The sequence below is a fragment of the Motacilla alba genome, chromosome 18 (genome assembly GCF_015832195.1).
Source record: "Motacilla alba alba isolate MOTALB_02 chromosome 18, Motacilla_alba_V1.0_pri, whole genome shotgun sequence".
In the NCBI taxonomy this organism is placed as follows: Eukaryota; Metazoa; Chordata; class Aves; order Passeriformes; family Motacillidae; genus Motacilla; species Motacilla alba.
Genome location: NC_052033.1, coordinates 2,765,240 through 2,784,508, shown reverse-complemented (window position 1 = coordinate 2,784,508; position 19,269 = coordinate 2,765,240). Strand labels below are relative to the sequence as shown.

General features: G+C 53.5%; 1 protein-coding gene across 4 annotated transcripts in view; it reads left to right on the top strand.

Moving 5' to 3' along the window:
• Positions 1–19,269, top strand: part of SEPTIN9 (septin 9) — a 150,363-nt gene that overhangs the window by 38,108 nt on the left and 92,986 nt on the right. Inside the window, exon 1 of one of the 4 annotated variants that reach the window (XM_038156854.1) lies at positions 2,048–2,629. The exons of 2 other annotated variants lie outside the window; for them this stretch is intronic. In XM_038156854.1, coding sequence (XP_038012782.1) covers positions 2,608–2,629 — 22 coding nt within the window. In that variant the 5' untranslated portion in view covers positions 2,048–2,607. Of the gene's footprint in view, positions 1–2,047; positions 2,630–2,992; positions 3,137–19,269 lie in introns of those variants that run through there. One more of the 4 variants, XM_038156850.1, reaches the window with a different exon arrangement.

Sequence of the window (19,269 nt, the reverse complement as noted above, 5' to 3'; positions counted from 1 at the left end):
GAAGTGAATCCATTAAAATTTGCATGAGCACTCCAGGTCTGAATGAGAGCAGCTACCTGGAGGTTTTGTGCATGTCAAGCTCAATTGCATTAAGCACAGTTTGGGTTCACCTCCCTGAGTGCCTCCTGGTGATCTGCCCTGCAAGGAACGGTGCTTTTTCCCTTCCCAGCCACCTGGGTCTTGATGGGTTAAAATCTGGAGGTTAAAATGAGCGCTGCCCCCATCCCTTCTTCCTTTCCATTCACCTCCTTCCTCTCTCCATCCTTCGCCGCGGTTTTTCCCTTCCTCTCAGCCTCAGCAGCTCGGCCATGGGGCTGCTCGGTGCAGGCAGGGCAGTGGGGTTTGTGCTCCCCCGTGTCCTTGCTTTGTGTTCAGCACCTTTGAGATCTGAGGCAGGAAACGTGCTCTGAGCCTGTCAATGGGAAAACATTGCTCATTGTCCCCTCCGGTGCCTTGGGCTCTTGGCAGCAGGAACATGCAGAGCTCTGCTAGCAAACAGTGAACGAGCAGGATTTGGGAAGGAATCTGAATCCTCTGCCCGGGGAGCAACATGCTGGGGGAGAGAGAGACATCGGAGAGAACCTTCCCGAAGGATGGGGCTGTTTTGGGGCTGCCCCCCACCGGCTCCTTGGGGCTGAGAGGGCTTGGTGCTGCCTGGGGGCTGGGCTGAGCCCGCAGCTGGGTGCTGGCTGTGTTCCTCCCTCTGCTTTGGGGCCGCTGACACTGCAGCTGCTGCTGAACGGGACAAACCCTCAGTGTTGGAAAGTGACAGAATGTCCTTACTGTCCTTCCTTTGGGCGGTAAGGCCAGGCTGCCCAAAGGTTTCAGCAGTTTCTGGAGTGCCTGGAGTCTTTCCTTGGAGGTTTATTCATCCATCTAGGCAATAACCTGTCCTTCTGCCCATGGCATGAGAGCAGCGCCAGGCTGCGTCACAGCTGTCACACTTGAGTGTTTCTATGTGAGCTCATGAGCTTTTTGGGGAAAAGCTGTCACTTGGACCATGCAGATGACACAAGGGTCCTGTCAGCACACCTGGCCTGTGGAACAGCTGTGCCTTCCCTCTCAGCATTGCCTGGGCATGGGGGTTGAGTGATTTCTTTGCCAGCTCTGGGGATGGAGGCTGTGCCCTTGCATCTGGCCGGGGGATCAAGCTGCACCAAGGGAAATATTAGAAAAAATATATTAGAAAAAATATTTTTCTAATTGGATATTCGAAAAAAGTTTTCCATAGGAAGGATGATAAAGTTCTGGAATGGCTGCCCGGGGAGGTGGTGGAGTCACCATGCCGGGTGTGTTTAACAAAGCCTGGATGTGGCACTGGGTGCCAGGGTTGAGTTGAGGTGCTGGGGCTGGGTTGGACTCGATGATCTTTGAGGTCTCTTCCAACCTGGTCATTCTGTGAATTCTGTGATTATCAACGGGAATCAGTGTGGGATGGCTCGGGGGGGCCGTGCAGGCTGTTGGGGCAGAGGGCAGCCCCCGCGGGAGGCGCTGACGCCGTGTCCCCGCTGCCCCCCGAGCCAAGTGGAAGTTTCCATGCGGGCCAGCCCATCCCTGCAGCCTCCATCCCTCCATCCCTCCGGGCACAGGAGCGGCGGGCACCGGGCTCTGCAGGGCTGCTCTGCCCCCTCTGCTCCCCGGCGCATCTCCGGCAGCCAAACCCGCTCTCCAACCCCACCTCAACTCCGCCGCCACACCGGGGACAGGACCGACAGCTCCTGCCCGGGCCAGAGACTTCCACTATCGCTTTCTGGCAGGCTGGGAAATCCTGCTGCTCGCTGCCAGGCCGTGGGGAGGAGGGAGAAGCGCTGCCAGGGAAGCCCCCGAGGGGCTGCGCAGCGCCGGGGAACGCCGGAGCCGGGTCCCGCCTGGCAGCAGCAGCAGCAGCCCCGTGATGCTGAGCTTGGAATGAAGTCAGCCTTCATCAGCCGAATAGTTTATGCATGAATCGAAACTTCAGACCTGGCAAAAAAAAAAAAAAAAAAAAAAAAAAAAAATGGGGGGAGCGTGCGGGATCTGCGCGCTTTTAAAATGCTGGAGCCAAGGAAGGAGGAGGGGATAGAGGAAATAGCAGGAAAATAAGACTGGGGAAGTGGGGAGAGATTTGAGAAGCTGGATGAGTTGTTCGCTGTGTTATTGTGAGGAGCCAAGTTCCTTAAGCATCTCCTGGTGGATATTAAGAGGGAGCTGTGGAGGCTGGAGCGTTCCCCTGGACACTCGCACGCTGTAGCTTTAAGACTGTTTTACAGAGGACTCGGGATTTCCAGTTTTCCTGCGCCTGGTGGAGTATTTCAGGGAGTTACAGGATTTTTCGGGTCATGTACCCCCTTTTCCTTTCTTCCTCCTCCTTACTCTTCTTTTTCATTTCAAAGAGACAAAGCTACTTCAGTTTGGAGCACAAACATATGATCAGCACATGGAAATGTGGTAATTTGGATGCATTCATGATTGCAACAGATTGAAGAAATTAGACCAGACAAAGAGCTTTTTTTGGAAGAGGAGGAGGAGGAGGCAAGGCAAGGAGGGAGGGAGAGTGGGGGAAAGAAGGGGACGCCACCGAAAAAAGGGACGGCCGTGACACGCGGATGCTAAATATATCCCGTAGTAATGGAGAGGGACCGGATTTCAGGTAGGCATTGATCTTTTAATATGTTATATTCTGCCCCTGCCCTCCTACCTTTCCAGCAGCTTCTGTAGTTGGAGGAGAGGAACAGCCCTGCTCCGGGTGGATTTCAGCCGATCCCTTTTTTTTTTTTTTTCTTTTTTTTTTTTTTCTTTTCTTTTTCTTTTTTTTTTTTTTTTTTTTTTCCTGCAATGCTTCCCTTCTGCATTTTTTTTCCTTTTTTTTTTCCCCTTCTTTTTTTTTTCCCATCCTCCTGAGCCCTCGAGACAGACGGTGATTCCAGCAGAAGCCGGGAGGGGGGCGAAGGGGGGAAAAGCGAAGAGGGGGGGAAGAAGAAATTGCTTTCTAGGTCTGGATTTCATTTGAGTGCCTCTCTCCCCCCCCTGGGCTCCCATGTGCCGCACGGCGCGGGGGGATGGATGAATGCTGAGCCTGTTAGCTCAGAGCTGCGAGCCGGGCACAGGGAGCAAAATCGCCGAGCTCTTGGCATGGAGACGCGCTTCTGCTCTGAAGGTTGGCTCCTGGCTGTGTGTCTGTGTGTCGTCTGTGTGTCTGTGTGTTGCGGCGGAGATTTTCCTGCTTGCCAACGTATCCTCCCTGCGTTTTTGCCCTCCCAGTCCTGCCTGGCTGAGCAGGAGCTGCCGGCGTGTTCCAGGGCTGCTCCCTGCGTGTTCCAGGGCTGCTCCCTGCTCTCTGCCGGGCTTCACCTTGCCGGCCGTGCGTGGGGGGAGAGGCAGAGCAATGAATAACTCCATTTAATTCCCCGCTCTCCCCGCAATTCCCGCCCCGTGGTGCATGTCTGAGCGCTTCCAAGAGCTGCTCCCGGCTCCGGGCGGCTCTGGGGGGTGGCGGCTTTGCCCTGAGCTGCCCTGGGGTGGCTGTGGCTGCTTGTTTCTGGTGGAGGGGATGGGGACAGGCTGCCTGGTGTCCCCCTCTGAGCAGGGTGACCAGGGAAGATGAGGGTGGGCTGTCTGTGCCCAGGCTGGTGTCCCTCCTCCGTGCCACCCCGGCTCACCCTCCCGGGCTCCGGGGCTCTGGTCCTGGGCGTGCCCTGCTGGGCATCGCCGCTGCGAGGGAAACCACAGCGGCCAGAGGAAGCGCTGAAGCCAGGGTGGAGCGAAGCTGTGGCCAGGGAAGGCTGGTTCCCACGGCTGCCCCTTCCAGAGCCGCCGTGCCCCGTGCAGGGGTGTGTGACAGCGCCCGGGGGCCCTGGATGAGGATTTACCTGCAGGAGCATCCTGCACTGCCCACCGCCTCCTCAGAGCGCGGCTGGCACCTCCTCATCCCTCCGCTTGTGCTTTCTCCTCTGCTCTGAGCCTCTTCAAAGCATTCCTGAGAGCTGCCTGGCTTTCAGCAGCTTTGGGCTGGGGAGCCTGTGCCACTGGGCAGGGACAGGAGGGGGATGACAGGGGGGTTGATCCCATCCGTGGTGCAGTGCTGGGGCCGCTTCCTCCTCACAGAGGTGCTGGGCAGCTCTGCTCAGGGTCTCTGGGGAGAAAGGGGACTCCCTGGTGGTGTGATCCAGGGCTTTTTGTTCTGAAGGAGCACCAAAGGTGGGGCTCTCTGAGCCCTCAGGCTGTTGGTTGTGCAAGGAGCACAGAGCCCTGGTGCCCGGGCTGGCTGTCACTGCTCCCAGGGTGGGCAGGAAGACCCCAGAGCATCTTGGTGCAAAGGCGCAGGAGCTCTTGCTAATGCCCTGGAGCAATACTTCCAAAAAAAAAAATGTCCAAGTGTATCTGGAACTGGTTTTCCACTGGTTTTCCCTGCTGTGAGCAGGGATGGCACGTGGCTGTGCCTGGTGACCTGGGCCAGGTGTATATAAATGTGGCGTGTGGCAACCTGAGGTTGCCAGGATGATGAACAGAACTGCTCTGCCCTCCCTCAGACCCTGTGTGGGACCTTGGAAAGGTCCCACAGACCATCCTGGTGGTGTTTATGATACGTGACTTTGGCATGAAATAGGGGATGGGGGAATGGATGGCCTGAAGGTCTGGTCTCTGATCTGCTCCACAGATCCCTGTTTGAAGGAGTCAGCACAGGCAGGGAAAGCTGCTCAGCTGGGGCAGTGGAGGGAAGGACAAACCATGTGTGGCAACACTGTTCTTGAAGAGATTCTGGGCACAGAAGTGACAAATAATGGCTGGAATCCAGGATTTTAGGTGTCTTTTCCAACCTAGGTGGTTCTGTGGTCGTGATGTCACCAGGCTGTGCTGCTGACTCTCAGATCCACGGCCCAGCGTGGTGCACAGGGAGAGCTCAGCTCACCCTGCCCTGCTGATGTGCTCTGAGGGTCCCAGGGGCTGTGGCACTGCTGCAGGAGGGGAGCAGGGAGCAGAGCTCAGCCAGCCCGCAGGCTGGGCCCTGCCCTTGGTGACTAACTGGGAGATGATTTGGATGAAAGCAGATCCGTGCCACGCTGGGGGCCCTGTCCCAGTCACTGCTCTGGCCCTAAACATGCTTTTAATTAGTCCTGTGGTGGGAAGAGCTGACTCCTGAGCCGAGCGTGGGGCTGCTGGATGGGATGAGGGCACTCCAGGGCGGCTGGGATCTGAGCCTGGCCTCTTCTTTGGGGTCTGTTTTCCCACAGCTGCTGGCTGGACATGTCCCCTGCGGTGTCCCCTGCCCAGGGAGAGCCTGGGCTCTCCTCCCAGAGCCATGTGCCATCCCAGGGCATGGCAAACACCTTGAGCTTCAGGGGAAGGCATGGGGGGTGCGAGGTGAGGCTGCAGGGCTGTGCCAGGTCCAGTGCCAGCTGTGGGGCTGCCTGCTCTGTGACAAGGTGCCAGCCTCAGGTGACACCTGTGAGTGCTGGCAGAAGGAACACAATCTCACAGGACCTGTTTGTCTCTTCTAACCCAGTTAACTCATTTCTCACACATTTCTGAAAGCTGTGAGAGCATGAAAAGCACCAGCTGTAAATGGAGCTGGTTCTGGTTTGGGAGCTGTGCTCCGGGCTCTGTCCCTCCGTGCCAGGTTGCGCTGGTGGCAGTGGCCTGGAGATGGCTCTCCTGTCTTTCCCTAGCGGCCCGTCCCTCTGACCGGCTCGGATCTCTCTACAAAGCTTTAATTGTTAATGCCGCGGGGCCTCTCGCCTCTTCTTGAAGGAAAAGGGAGGGTGTGCAGCTCCCTGAGCAGAGGGGATTTGTTACTGCGAGTGGGGTGAGAGGATGGGTGCAGCAGTGATGTGTGATCTCCCAGTGGAATTACTCGTGTCACCTTCGGAATTGCACTGGGAAAGCTCATTTGAGGAGTTACCAGGTGATGATGAATATGTGATCACAACACCTGACTGCAATGAGTGGCATGTGTTGGGCAGAGCCTTCATGAGGCTGGAGGGGCATAGAAAGAAAAAAAGAGTTAATTAACCCATTGGTGATCACTCTGAACCTCTCAGTTACGTCCACTGCAGCTATGTTTATGTGTAATATTCTTATATTATTATTTATTAATCTTATATTATTTTGTTATGGTTTTATGCATCATCCTGAGCAGCAGGGACACAGCCCCTGATTGCAGGGTGGGGTTTGCAGGGGCTGGGTGGTCACAACAAAACATCTTTGATATTCTCAGAGCTGCCTGGGAAGCCCCACATGCCTGAACTGAGAAAGAGGAAAGGAAAGCAGGGTGCTGGTTGTGATTGCTGGAGGTGTGAGGGGATGTACTTGTTCCTTCTCTTTTTAAATAAAAGTTAATCTTCCAAAGGTGTGTGTCAGGGCAGAGGGGTTGAGGTTGCTTCTGATGACTTCAGCTACCTTTCCTGTCTCAGGTTTCTCGGTGTCCCCAGGAAATGGCAGATAAAAGCCTGACATGTCTCTTTTTGGTGCCTTCTCACAGCCACACACTTTATTTGCCAGACATTTTCCTTTTTCCTCTGGCTTGCAGCACACCACAGGTGGGACACCAGGCTGTGCATTCACACATGGTTCCACCTCCTGTCAGATCCCACTGCACTCACCCAGCCCTGGCACTGAGGGACACCTTCCCATGTGTCCTTAACCCTCTGTCTGCTGTCAGTGTCCCCCTGCTCGTGTCCCTCCTGGCGCTGACCCCATCCCTTGCTGCAGTGCCCTGTAAAAAACACCTGTACCTCCACCCCACGTGTTCTGTAGCAACCTGTGGTGGCTGCAGGTCCTGTCTCAGTGAGCAGAAGGTCTCTCAGGGAAGGGTCTGGGTTTCTGGGGGCTCTGGAGCTGCCTCTGCAGGCGCTGTGTCCACAGAGAGCTCCGTGCTGCTCCCAGCCCCTTTGGCTGCCTGGCCAGCAGATTCATTCCCCCAGTTGTCTGAGGCATGTCAGGGTATGAAGCATGATCCATTTCCTGATGTCTGCTCTTAAATCTGCTGGAAGTTCTGCTCATCTCCATTAAATATGGTCCCGCTGTGGGGCACAACTCATCTCTGGCCTGACAGCTCAGGTAACGCTCCTCGACACCGCGCGGCTCAGCTTGGCCAGACCCAGGCCTGGAGCTCCTCTGCAGATTTTTTCCTTTGCTGGATGACTTGGAGCCTCCCAGCAAGGCGATTCCCATGCTGCTGGGGTGAGGGAGGACATTTCTCATGCGAGTCAGGGCTCTTCCAAGGTCCAGCATACCATAATGCTGAGTAGAAGCAAGTACGTAGTTAGGGAAGTATGTCTGGGTCAACACATGTCTTGTGTTGCCTTAATGATCTCAGAAGCACAATATCTGTGTCCTGTTGGCTTTTCCTTGCAGCTGTAACTCGTGGACAGAGGGATTTGCTAGAGAGAAGTGCTGTGAGTGCTGTGTTGGGCTCAGGGCTCTGTGGCATCCCCATGTTAGGAGCAGCCTTGTGCCTGAGAAAATGTAGGGAGAATCCCTTGCTCTGCCTCTGATGTTCTGAAAGTCCTCAGGAAAAGGGGTTTGTGCTGCCATTCCCCTTTATTTTGGGTGAGGATCTGGTGTTTGGGTCTGTGCTGAAGCTCCCTGGCAGTGAAGGGGTGCAGAATTGCAGCTGGGAACTCGGAGCTGTTCTGACACTGCAGTGAGGAGGGCCCCCAAACCAGGGCTGTGCGTGGGATCTGGGGCCGTTCCACGTGGGCTGTGAGTGCTTGGTGGCTGCTCTGAACAGCTGATGGAGACAGCATCCTTTATGTGTGTCCTCAACCAATATCCATGCTTCTTGACCCATTTTAAAGAAGTTTCTTGGGCTCCATCCATTGCTTCTTCCCAGCGGCGTCTGTTTGCAAGGGCAGCTTCTCCCTTCCTAAGCACCAACACTGAAAACTTAATTTCCCCATGGCCGAGCAGGACATGGCCCTCTCTGTCCTCCAGCACTTGAGGCTGCTGTGGTTAAATTGATTTATCCTGATTAACCCAGGTGCTGCTTCCCTGCCACAGGATAGCTGTGAGCCTGAGCTGCAGGAGGGAGCTGCACTGTCAGGGCAGGTGAAGTGAAATAGCCCTGCAGTGTAAGGTTTAACCGAGTTTTGGGTTGCTGATGCCAAGAGTGTTGTTAGAGACTTATAAACAGCTCTGGATTGTGGCTTCGGGGGGGAGAACGGGCAGGGGTTTGCAGGTGAATAAAATGCATTAGTTTTACAAGCAAATAATCACACAATAAATCTGAGGGTGTATTTTTTTTTTTTTTTTTCATGGAATGACAGGTTGGAAAGGATGCCAAAAGATCACCTGGCCCAGCCTTTTGTGGGAAAGGGAGCCTAAATGAGATTATCTAGCACAGTGCTCAGTTACATCCTGAAAACCTCTAGCAGTGGGGACTCTACCATGTCCCTGGGGAGCTTGTTCCAGTGGCTGGTTGTTCTCCCTGTAAAAAAAATGTCTTTCTTGTATCAAAAGGAAGATTTTTTTTTTCCCCATGAGGAGTCAGTGCTGCATAAACAGATCTGCATTAATTTTGTGATTACATCATTACCAGGTACCTGATAAACTGAAGGAAATTCTGGTTTCCAGTGGAGCCAGTTTGGCAGGGGACCAGTGTGGGTGCTTGGATGCAGGGTTTGAGGGGAGCCTGCCCTCAGCTCTGCAGCATCTCCAGGTTGCAGCTTTGGCCATGATGTAACTCAAGGCTGTGGAAATAATGCTGGGTTTGCATTTCACTGCTGCCAGCCCGGTCTGGAAAATTAAACCATATTATCAAGACAACCCAAGTTTGGTCTCTGGCATATTGGAGCCCACAAATATTCATAATTTGGTGCTTCTGTAATCTGATTTTTATTCAGATTCCCATTGGGTCAAGGCACAGAGGTGTGGGCACCCTCTGGTGGGGCTGCTAATGAAGGAATTAATCCATATATTCTGAAATTGCTCTCCCTGACTCCCCCAAAGCTGGGTTCTCTCTCCACAGCTTCCCAAGCTGGCCCAGCATCTGTCGATGCCAGCAGCCCAGCCCCTGCCAGCTGGCACTGCCTGCCTGCCTGGAGCACTTTCTCCTCTCCTTCCCAAGGCTGCAGGATGTGGGTTCTTTATTTGTTTCAGATGCTTTTTTCTTTCCAGGGTTTTGTGCTTCCATGTCCTGCTCATGGTGATGGGGGAGCCTTGGTGTCACAGGCCTTGCTGATAAGAGGAGAAGCTGACATGAGGAGTTTGTGGGGGCAGGAGTGGGTGCTGGGTGTTTTCTGGGTGTTTTCTGGGTGGTTTCTGGGTGGTTTCTGGGTGCTGATCCCTGGCAGTGCCAGGCAGCACCAAACCTGCCCAGCACACACAGCACGGAGTGACCCACGTTGGCTGAAGCAGCTCTGATGAAACCAGAGCCTCTGTCAGGGGAAGTTGTGTGTTTGAATCCATCGGGGTGGTGTAGGGGGCAGATGGAGAGTGCAAATCCTCAGCTGGCAGGAAGGGTTTTTTTAAAGGGCACTCATGAAGCTGAAAAGCAGCTCCAGGGCAGCTGAATGGTCTAAAGCTGCAGGATCAGGACTTGAAGCCAGGATTTGAGTCCAGGGGCAGTTTCTGCTTTAGCTGGGAGAAAAAGAAGGAAGGAAAAGACCCTGCGGGTAACAGCTGTGTTGGGCAGACACATCTTGGTGTGGGTAAGGCTGCTTTTGGTGCCTAGGAATGGGATTTTGTCCCTGTGCTGCTGACTTTGGGTGAACTCAAATCGTGAACTGCCTGTGTTTGGGTGCTTCTGAGATTCTGGCTTGGGCTTTAGGTTTGAGCAGCCCCTGTTTGAGGCAGGGAGCAGCAGGGTCCTGTGTGAGGGGCTGTGTCTCTGCTCCTCCCTCAGGAGCTCCTGCTGCTGCCTGGCCCAAGAGCTGCTCTGGCTGCTGATCCCTGGCTGTCCCCAGGCTGTAAACAAAGAACTTCCCAGACCTTCTCACCTGAGAGGTGCTGGAGATGCCAAGCACTGTGCTGCCCTGGCCTGGGGGGAATCAAGGCTTGGGGGGCTGACCCAGCCCACGGTGCTGCTGTGCTGCCCACGGGTGGTTGGGGTGGCTCCCTGTCCCTGCTGCTGCTGCTGTGACAATGCTGCAGGGACCCCAGCTCTGCTCGGAGGGCTGGGTGATGATTGCTGCCAGTGCAGCTGGAGGCAAGGTCCCGAGGACTTGGACAGAAACACTGTGATTGCCTGGGGCTCTGCATCAGCCTCAGATCTCCCGTTTTCCAGTCCAGGGAGCTGTTTCCTTGACTACACCATGTGTAAAGGAGTGCAAAGAGGCTTCTCCTGCTGCTTCAGCTGACCTTTTCAAACCTATACCCTGTAAATAACATCCTGAAACTTCTGACTGCTTTTTTAGCACACATGTGGGGGGATCCCTGCATGAGAAACACCTTGGTTGGCTTCGCTACCCACCAGGATCCCTCTAGGAAATTTGTGCCATCTCAGGTGGCTGAGATCCCAGGGCTGACCCTCTGAGGCCTTAATTAGCTTTTATATTTTTCAGATCCTGTACTGCATTAGTGTGTAACTCTGAGCTCTATATGTAGAGTGTCAGTAAGCTCTCTTCACATTTCCTCACATTCACAAAACATCTTCACATTCACAAAACAATCCTGAGAACCAAGGTCATCATCACGGCCTCAATAAAAGTGAATTGGGGGCGAGCAAAATGGGGGAATGGTACTTCATTACCTGAAGCATTAATTGAGCAATTAACCTCTGATATGCAGATAGACCAAACTGATAATTGTCTGAAAACCTCATGACCATTGTCCATTTTGGGTGTAGGCTCTGCGAGGCTTTTGGCAGCCCAACGTGTATCTCTTGGAGGCCTTTAATAAATTACCCATTTCATCCTCTCAGCTCTGTCTAGCCTCTGTTCTAGGTAGCCTTTCCAGGGCATCAGGGTCACCCTGCCCTGCAGCAGCTGACCCCACAATCCTGGGAGGATGTGTCAGCATCCCACGAGGCTTTGGCCATCATCTCTGACTCAGAGTCTGTCAGTCCCACTGACTCATCCCCATCCCCAGGGGTGTGCCAGGAGTGGGCTGCCAGGGGCCTGGCAGGGGTGACAGCTCATGGGATGTTGTGTCATGTTGCACATGAAAAAAAAACAAACCTTAAACCATTCCTCAATGTCTCGCTGAGTGACAGTAGATGTCAGTCCCATCAGCTGGTCCCCTTACTGGGAATTCCCCTCCCCATAAGCCTTTTATCCCCATGTTTTTAAGGTCAACCTGGCCTCCTGCCATGGTGCTCTTGAGTCTTTTTCAGACGTGGGTCCCACAAGGTGTAGGCCTCAGGGGGTGAATTATGGGCTGCTGGTCGTGCTGTCCTCACTGGCTGCCCACATCCTCCACTCTTTGTTGCATCGCGTTGCAACAGAGTTCATCGTGTCCAGGGAGGGTGCAGCTGCTGGTGTAGGGCATGGGAACAAAATGAGACAGGTCCTAGTTTCAGAAAGCTCAAAAATCCATTTATTACCCCCGGGGAGGAGGGGTGGGACGAAGACGAAAGACCCACAAAGGCAGGGTCGTGGGGTTTTTATAGGGAATCACAAGGATGGAGTTCAGAATTTGGATCAAGGGAGGAGCTATTAGCAACGCAAGAAGGATAAGATCAAATTCCCACCTCTTTGGAATGGGTGCACTCCACAGTGGGATGTGGGTCCTGAGTGCGGGACGGGGATGAGCAGCTGTGGGAAGCAGCCGTGTGGTGCTCTGGGGGCTGTAGATGCCCCTGGCTCACCCCCGGGGGTGGAGGGATGAGGTGGGCACTGCCACGCTCCCTGCCCAGCCCCAGGAGCTGTGAGGGTTGCCAGCAATCCCTGCTCCAGCCTCCTTCCAGCCTCCCCCTGCCCGCATCTGCATCACTTCTCCCCAGTCCCAGGGAGGCCCCTTCACCCTCTAGGTGTCCACTTGAATTTCACCTCTGAAAGGTTGTGTCTGGCTGTAAAAAGCAGATAACTGCTGAGGTTTAGAGCTGAGGACAGCAAATTCTGATTTATGTCCTGATAGGGAGGGCTTTTATTCAGTAAAATGGACAATGTTTATCACAACAGTGCTGAAAACATAGGGGTGCCCCTCTCCTAAAAGCATCACGGTTCCCCTCTCCCGGACAGATTTTTGGCACAGCTTTTATTTACCAGTGAGTCAGGATTTAAGCAGCAGCAGGGGGGAATGATCTCGTGGCACTTTAAAGCAGGGCTGCTGGATCCTCTTCCTGCCCTTCCACAGAATCGCTCCGTGCCCTTGGTAAATCATTTAACACGTGTGCTCTCACTTCCTAGATGGAAAATGAGGTGGATGCTTTCCGCTTTTCCTTGGCACTTCAGGGCCTGCTGCTCGGCAGCTGCGAGGGATTTCTGGTGATAAAGCTGGGAGTTTGACCCTGGGATGTGTCAGCACCCCCAGGCAGGGCTGGGCTGAGGCTCCCTCCGGGAGGTGGCTGCTGCTAATTGGAGATGTGGGGCTGGGCTGTAGGTGGACATCAGGCTGGAGTGGTTCCCACTGGACCTGTCCCTGCTGGGGGCTGTGGGCCAAAGAGAGGGGTTTATTCTCTGCTGGCACAGGCAGAACTTCCCCTGGAGGGATGGTGGTGCTGCCAGGGCTGTGTTCACAGCTACAGCACCACCCAGCACTGGCTGATGTGTCCCTGGCCTGCCCCTCTCATCAGCCAGAGCCATCTGACCTCCTCTGTTCCCTGGGGAGATGGAAGAGCGCACAAACCTGGTCATCCCTTCCCTGCTGTTTTTCTGCTGAAGTGTTTAAACTTTGTCCTCTCTTTCCCTGGAAATGAGGATGGATCCTGTAGGGCCCTACCGTTTCCCCCAGTTCTCCCTCCCCAACCCTGCAACTTTTAGTTTTGCTTAATTGTTTTCCTTCCCCCTGTGGCTTTTCTTGGCTCTGCAGAGTGACAAGGCTGGAGCTGCCATTCCAGGAACACTCACCAAGAGGGTTTGTGTTTAATTGTTCACAGATTTATCAAGATAGAAGCAAAGCAGGCAAACTTGAGGTCAGATAAGCTGTTGGACCATGAGAGGGCTTCAGCACCTAAAATATTTCCCAGTGCTCCCCTTTCTTGCATTCTTTGATCCATTCAAGTGGAGAACTGGTCAAACCTGACTTTAGCTGCCTGAAAAGCCCTGGTTGATCCTGTATTGACAGCTGCTCCTCAGGGAGGGGAGCCTGGGTGGAAACCACTGAGGTTAGAGAGCTGTTGGCTGTTTTGGGGTAGGGTTTTTTTCCCAGAATATATGAGAAGTTCCTGGCGGGTGGAGAGGGAAAGCGAGCTATGAAATTGTGAGTCTCGTGCTCTGTTGAAACACACCCTGGGGAAGGCATATCCTCCATAAACAGCAGAGCTGGCCGCGGACCAGGAAACCCTTCCCTCCCTGCTCCCCTCTGCAGCAGAGCCCAGTGCTGTGGGTGGTGTTTCCATCCACAAGGGCTGTTCTGGACCCTGTTCTTGCACCTCTTCAGCCCTCGACACACCCACTGGAGGAGCCTGTTGAGATGCAGGTTGTGTGTCCCCTTTGCTCATCAGTTTGTTGCAGCGACTGATGTCACTGGTGGTACTGGGCTCTGTGCTGGGGTGCTGTGCTGGCTGTGCTCTGGGGCCATGGGTGATCTCACGTGGTGTCCTGAGCACTGATGGAGCTGTGTGGTTTGGATCCTGCTCCTGGCCTTGCTCCAAAATGACACAGATAGAGGTTGTGGCATGGCAGCGGTGCTGTCTTGCTGCGGGCACAGCTGTGCAGCAGCTGGGGTGCTCAACAATCATCTCATGGTTGATCCCCAGATTGCCTAAAACCCACCTCTGGTGTCCTCTGCTCACCTCTGTCACAGCCCTACAGCTCCCTCTTCATCTCAGGACTGCTCAGAGAGTGGCCCTTGGTCTGCAGCTGCAGAGGAAACTTTATCTAGCCCTGCACAAGGGCAGAAGTGACAGCCAGAGGCACAAGGGGGGGAGGAAGGGGATATTTGACAGTGGGTGGTGCAGAGTTGGTTTGGTCGTGGGGGCTGAAGGGCTGCCAGAGAGCTGTGGTAATCACACAAGTGCTGCAGGGCTGCAGGAAGAAAAGGTATTTTGGAGAAAAGGGCCTCAGAGGCAGCAGGAGGGGTATCAGAGGGGGTTGAGCAGCAAGGGTGGGGTCTCAGCCTGAGCTCCCCCTCTCTTGGCTCCTTGCCTTCCTCCCCCTCCTCTCTCTGTGTGCAGTTTCCTGGTGCAGGCCAGCAGAGCCCTGCTCTGTCTCTGGTTAAGCTCAACTTTGCCCAAGATTTGCTCCTCTGCCAGAACCTGTGTGTGCTCCATCCCTAGAAGTGTCCACGGTTGGACAGGGCTTGGGATACTGGAAGCTGTCCCTGCCCATGCCAGAGGAGCTGAAACAAGATGATCTTAAAAGTCCCTTCAACCCAAACCATTTTGTGACTCTGTGATAACAAGAAAAGGCTTATTTTGCTGCTTGTTGCTCACAGGGAGATGTGAATCCAAACATGGGGCTGACAGCAGGGCACCCATTGTTCTGCACTGAAGAATTCACCCTACAGCACTAATTATCCATCAAACCTGAGCACATACTCCTTTTTTTTCCCAGCTCCCTCTCATGCAAGGCTGCAGGTTGTTTTGGTGGCTGTCAGTGCCCTCTTTCTGCTGGGAGCCTGTCTTGGTTTGGAAAGACAGGTGTCTGCTGAGGAAGGCAGGAGCCTCCCCTGAAATGGAAAATGTAAACCCCCTCCCTCTGAATTGCTATAAATTTTAAATTAAGGGGCTCTCAGGCAACAAATATGGGAGCAGGAATAACAGTTCTTTATGAGGGAAGAGAATAAAAGGATAAAATAAACAATGCAGCAAACCAAAACAGCACTGACAGGGTCAGAACACAGCCTGACACCCTTTGGGTCAGGGTGCTGGCAGCAGTGCCATTGGAATTGTGGCTGCAGCCCTCCTGGAGTGTCAGGGCTGGTTCTGCTGGAGCAGGGATCCTGGAGAAAGGTGCAGTCTTCCTCTGCAGAGCCAGTGGAAGAGGCAGCTGCTGTTCCTCTGGGGAATCCAGTGGAGAAGCTGTGCTGGTGTTCCAGAAGCTCAGATTCTATCCAGGTAGGAATGCTTGGCTCCTCCCTCTGGGCTCACCTCTCCCAGTGGGATGCTGCAGTTCTTATCAGCCCTGCAGTGTCATTCAATGGCCTGTTATCAGCAGATGTCTGCCCTGAGAGAGGATTGGGTGTGGAAGAGATAAGGAAAACTGCCTCCAGAACAGCAGAGAGCTGCCATGCAGATGGCAAACAGAATACAGTTTGGTTGGGCATCCAGGACAGAGCCCCTCTGTGCCCTGGCAGCAGCGAGCACTGCCCAACACAAATCATGGGAAATTTGTTCTGTGTTGGACACTGTTCAAAGGCACCTTGGCTGGGACAGGACATTCTGCTGACAGATCTCCCCATGAAGTAAAATGTTGTAGCTGTTGACATAGGAGTGCATCTGGAGTGTCAGCTTTTCCTGTCAAACTCCACCGTGCTGGCTTCGGTGTGAACCCAAGGATAGCTTCAGGGGGCAGAGGTTGCCTGAACTTTGGCAGAAGTTCATGTTGTGTTTTGAGTTGAAATTCAGGTTGTTGCTTCTCCCTGCATCCCTTCAGGTGGTGATGCACAATCTTTGTGCTGCTGGGAAGGACCAGCAGAAGCAGGACTGCTCCCTGATTGCCTCTGTCCATCTGGGAGAAGCTCTTTGAGTTAATTGCACTGTCTCTCACATTTCCTTCTCTACTTAAATATTGAATAGGAATTGCATTGAACTGTGGAGGTCAGCAGTGTCTGGGGACCTGCAGAGTGTGGTAATCCATGTGAGGATGGTGAAGATGAGGTGTGGAGACATCACCTCCATCTGAAACCCTGCCATTCCCACCTCGGCCTGCCCGAGGTTCTCACTCCCAGTGACTCTCACGTTTCCCTCCAGGTTCTTTAGATGTTGACTCCCAGGTGCCTGGCTTGTTCTTTGTTGCCTTTTGGATGTTTTTAGTACTTTTCTCATTGTTAGGAAAGTTAATTAACATCAGAAAGCTGCCAATATTTGTAAAGCTGCTTTCCAAGGCAGACTGCTGCTCACGAATAAGATTTTCTTTTTCCAAGCAGATATGTCAGATCCATCATCAAAACAACCCATCAAAAACATTCCCTTCATAGCCCTCTCATTGGTATTGCACGGACTCAAGCAATAAAGCCAGGCTGGTTTCCAGTCCTGTTACTGGCTTGGAAAAGGAACTGCCTTTAAAAAAAAAATAAAGAGAAACTAACAACAATGAACAAACCTGGCGTTTTCCAGCAGAGATGCAGAATTGGCTCTGTGGGGAGCTGCTCTCTCTCAGGAAGCGCTGGAAGTGGCCACTTGAATTTAATACTGTGCTCATCAGCTGCATCTGCCACGAACAAGAACATCTTGCATCGCGAGGACTTTGCTATTTTCCATTGAATAGGAAGCTGCCCTTTTATTATTGTGAGTTAAGGGCAGAGATCTGGGCTGACGTGGCTGTCAGGGCTCCACCAGCTCCCGCAGCTGAGCGCGTTCTCCCGGGCAATCCTGCTGCGCTTGGCGTTTTCCAGGGTTACATAAACATCCTTCTTTCACCCACGAGGCTGGGACATGCAATCTGCAAACTGCTGACAGTCCCTTGCAAGAGGCAGAGCTGCCCCAGAAGCTTTGGCAGCTCTGTGAGGTCGGGAAGGGTTGGGAGACACGTCGGGAAGGGATGGGAGCCTCAAGGCCACGGGGATCCCGCTGTGGGGTGTGAGGTGGCTTCAAACCATCCCAGTGCCCGCTGCTGCTGGAGGTGTTGGGAGCTGATCCACACACAGGGAGAGGCCAGCAGGGTCATCTTCAGGAGTTTGGATTCGCTGTCACCTCCCTGAGCCTTCCCAGTGCAGATGTGGGTTCCCAGCAGCTCGGGATGCTGCACTCCCGCTCCACCACAATCAGGTTTTTCTCCCGAGGAAGGCGTAGGAGTGGAGGTTTATCTCTGAGCTGGCAGGCAGTGGAGGATGCCACACCTCTGGGAGCTCCTGGGGCTGGGTGGAGGGGGAAGTGGAGCAGCAGGACGTGGGCTTTGAGGAGCTGCAGTTCATGGGCTTGCCCTGAGGCCAGGGCACTCTGAGATTTCCAGCTCCCTCGGGGAGGGAGAGGAGCAATAAATCTGGGCCATTTGTGACAGGGCCTGGCCCTCTGGGTGATTTCTGACACTCTGTGCCTTTCTGACAGAGCATGGCTCTAATCCACAGGGGTTTCCTTGGCTCTCGAGCTGAGGCAGTGCTCACTGTGAGTGGACTTGGCTGTGAGGAGCTCCCAGCTCTGGGTGTGGGGGTCAGAGGCAAAGGAAGCAAAGGCACAGTTAACACTTAGTGGGGCCCTCTCAGCGCCAGGCTGGAAGATTTTGTTGTCCTCAGAACTGAGATCTGAGTAGTTTGATGGCTGTGGGGTGTTCCTGTGCTGCTCCAGGAGAGCTGCACAGCTCCCTCAGGAGACACCCCAAAAGGCAGGCCAAGGAGATCCTGTAAATGCTGAAAATCTGCTGGGTCTGGAAATTCATCCCTGTGCGACTGGTATGGGCTGGGGGAGCCTTTGTGATAAAAATACAGACAGACACACCAGTCTTTGGATGTGGTTGAAAAACAGAGTTATCATCGTGTAGAAGATCAGGAGGGGTGATAAGATGCAAAGAGGTCCTCGTGTTTGGGGTGGGAAGCTTTTCTGGAAGCTCCAGACCGTGTGGAACACCTAGAATTGTGTCTGGCTTGGGATGTTTCTCCCTGGAAGATGCCCAGTTTGTGCCCAGTAACCATCCTTGTGGTGCATAACATGAACTCCATCAGCCCTTCCCAGGCAAAGCCACACTGTGGACAGCCTGTGGCTGATTCCTTATAAGATGAGGGGTTTATTTTACTTTATTCCTTTGTCAGAGGCTGCGGCTGTTTCCTTCTAAGGTGAGGGGTTTATTTTGCTTTATTCCTTTGACAGCCTTCCTTGAGTTTTGCCAGCTCTTCCCTCTATCAGCCTGCAAGACCTAGAAGGAAACCACTGTCTTCAAAATGCTCTTTCAATGCCTAACTCAGGAAAATAAAGAGAATTGTTTGAGAATTGAGAAGAAAAAAATGAGAAAATAAAGAAAATAAGAAAATATAAAGAAAATAAGAAAATAAAAAGAATAAAATAAGAAAATAAAGAGAATTGAGAGGGCAACTCTATCCCTGAGTAGCAGGCATTGCTGGGGGTGTGTGAGGGACACTGCCTGGTTCTCAGGATGAGGATGGGATGTCTTCACATTCTCAAGTCTGCAAATGCTCCACACATCTGGCACTGGGGGAGAACTGGGCTGGACTATTTGCCTTCTTTAGCAACTGGAAACAATCCAGGCTGCCAGTTCCTGCACAGCTCATCCTGTGGTTTAGTGGATAATACTGATCCTTGTTCAACTCCCACGCTTCAGTGCCTTGTGAGAGGGTAGGGAAGGCTCTGCAGAGCTTGTGCTGTGCTGGGACCCCAGTTCAACACTGTGGAAGGCAGCATGGATGTTCGTTGTGCCTGAACTGCTTGCTCCATAGTTTTAATAAAATGTTTATGGTGACACAGGGGTGACTCTGGGGTGGTGGCAGGCAGCCAGCAGGTGTGAGGGATGCAGGGTGGCAGCAGGAGCTGAGGGGGAAGGGCTGTTTCTTTGAGAATGTCTCCACGAGTGCATTTCCAGGAGTTTGACTCGTGCTGTCATTGTCTCCCCTGTGCCTGGAGGAGAGTTTTGTGTCTGTGTCCCCTGCAGCTGGAGATGGCTGCAGGCAGAGCACGGCTGGCTGAGCTCAGGAGGGACAGGAGCTGCACAAACCTGCGTTTTCTCAAGCAGTCAGCAAAGCTGCTGAGAGACACGAGTCAGAGTGACAGCCACATCAAGGCAGATCTGCCAGGGATGGGCAGCCAGGCTTTATTCTGGGACTGCACCAACGTGACCAAAGGTGAATCCAAGTGTCCCAAATCCTCAGCGGATCGAGGATGAGCAGGACAAACCCACAAACCCTCTGAGGAACAACTGAGGGATCTGGGGGTGCTCAGCCTGGAGAAAAGGAGACTCAGGGCTGCCCTCATCACTCTCCACAGCTCCTGAAAGGTGCCTGTGCTCAGCTGGGGCTGGGCTCTTTCTCCAGGCAGCACTGACAAACCAGAGGACACAACCTTGAGCTGCACCAAGGGAAATACAGGCTGGAGATCAGGAAAAAGTTTTCCATAGAAAGGGTGATAAAGTTCCGGAGTGGCTGCCC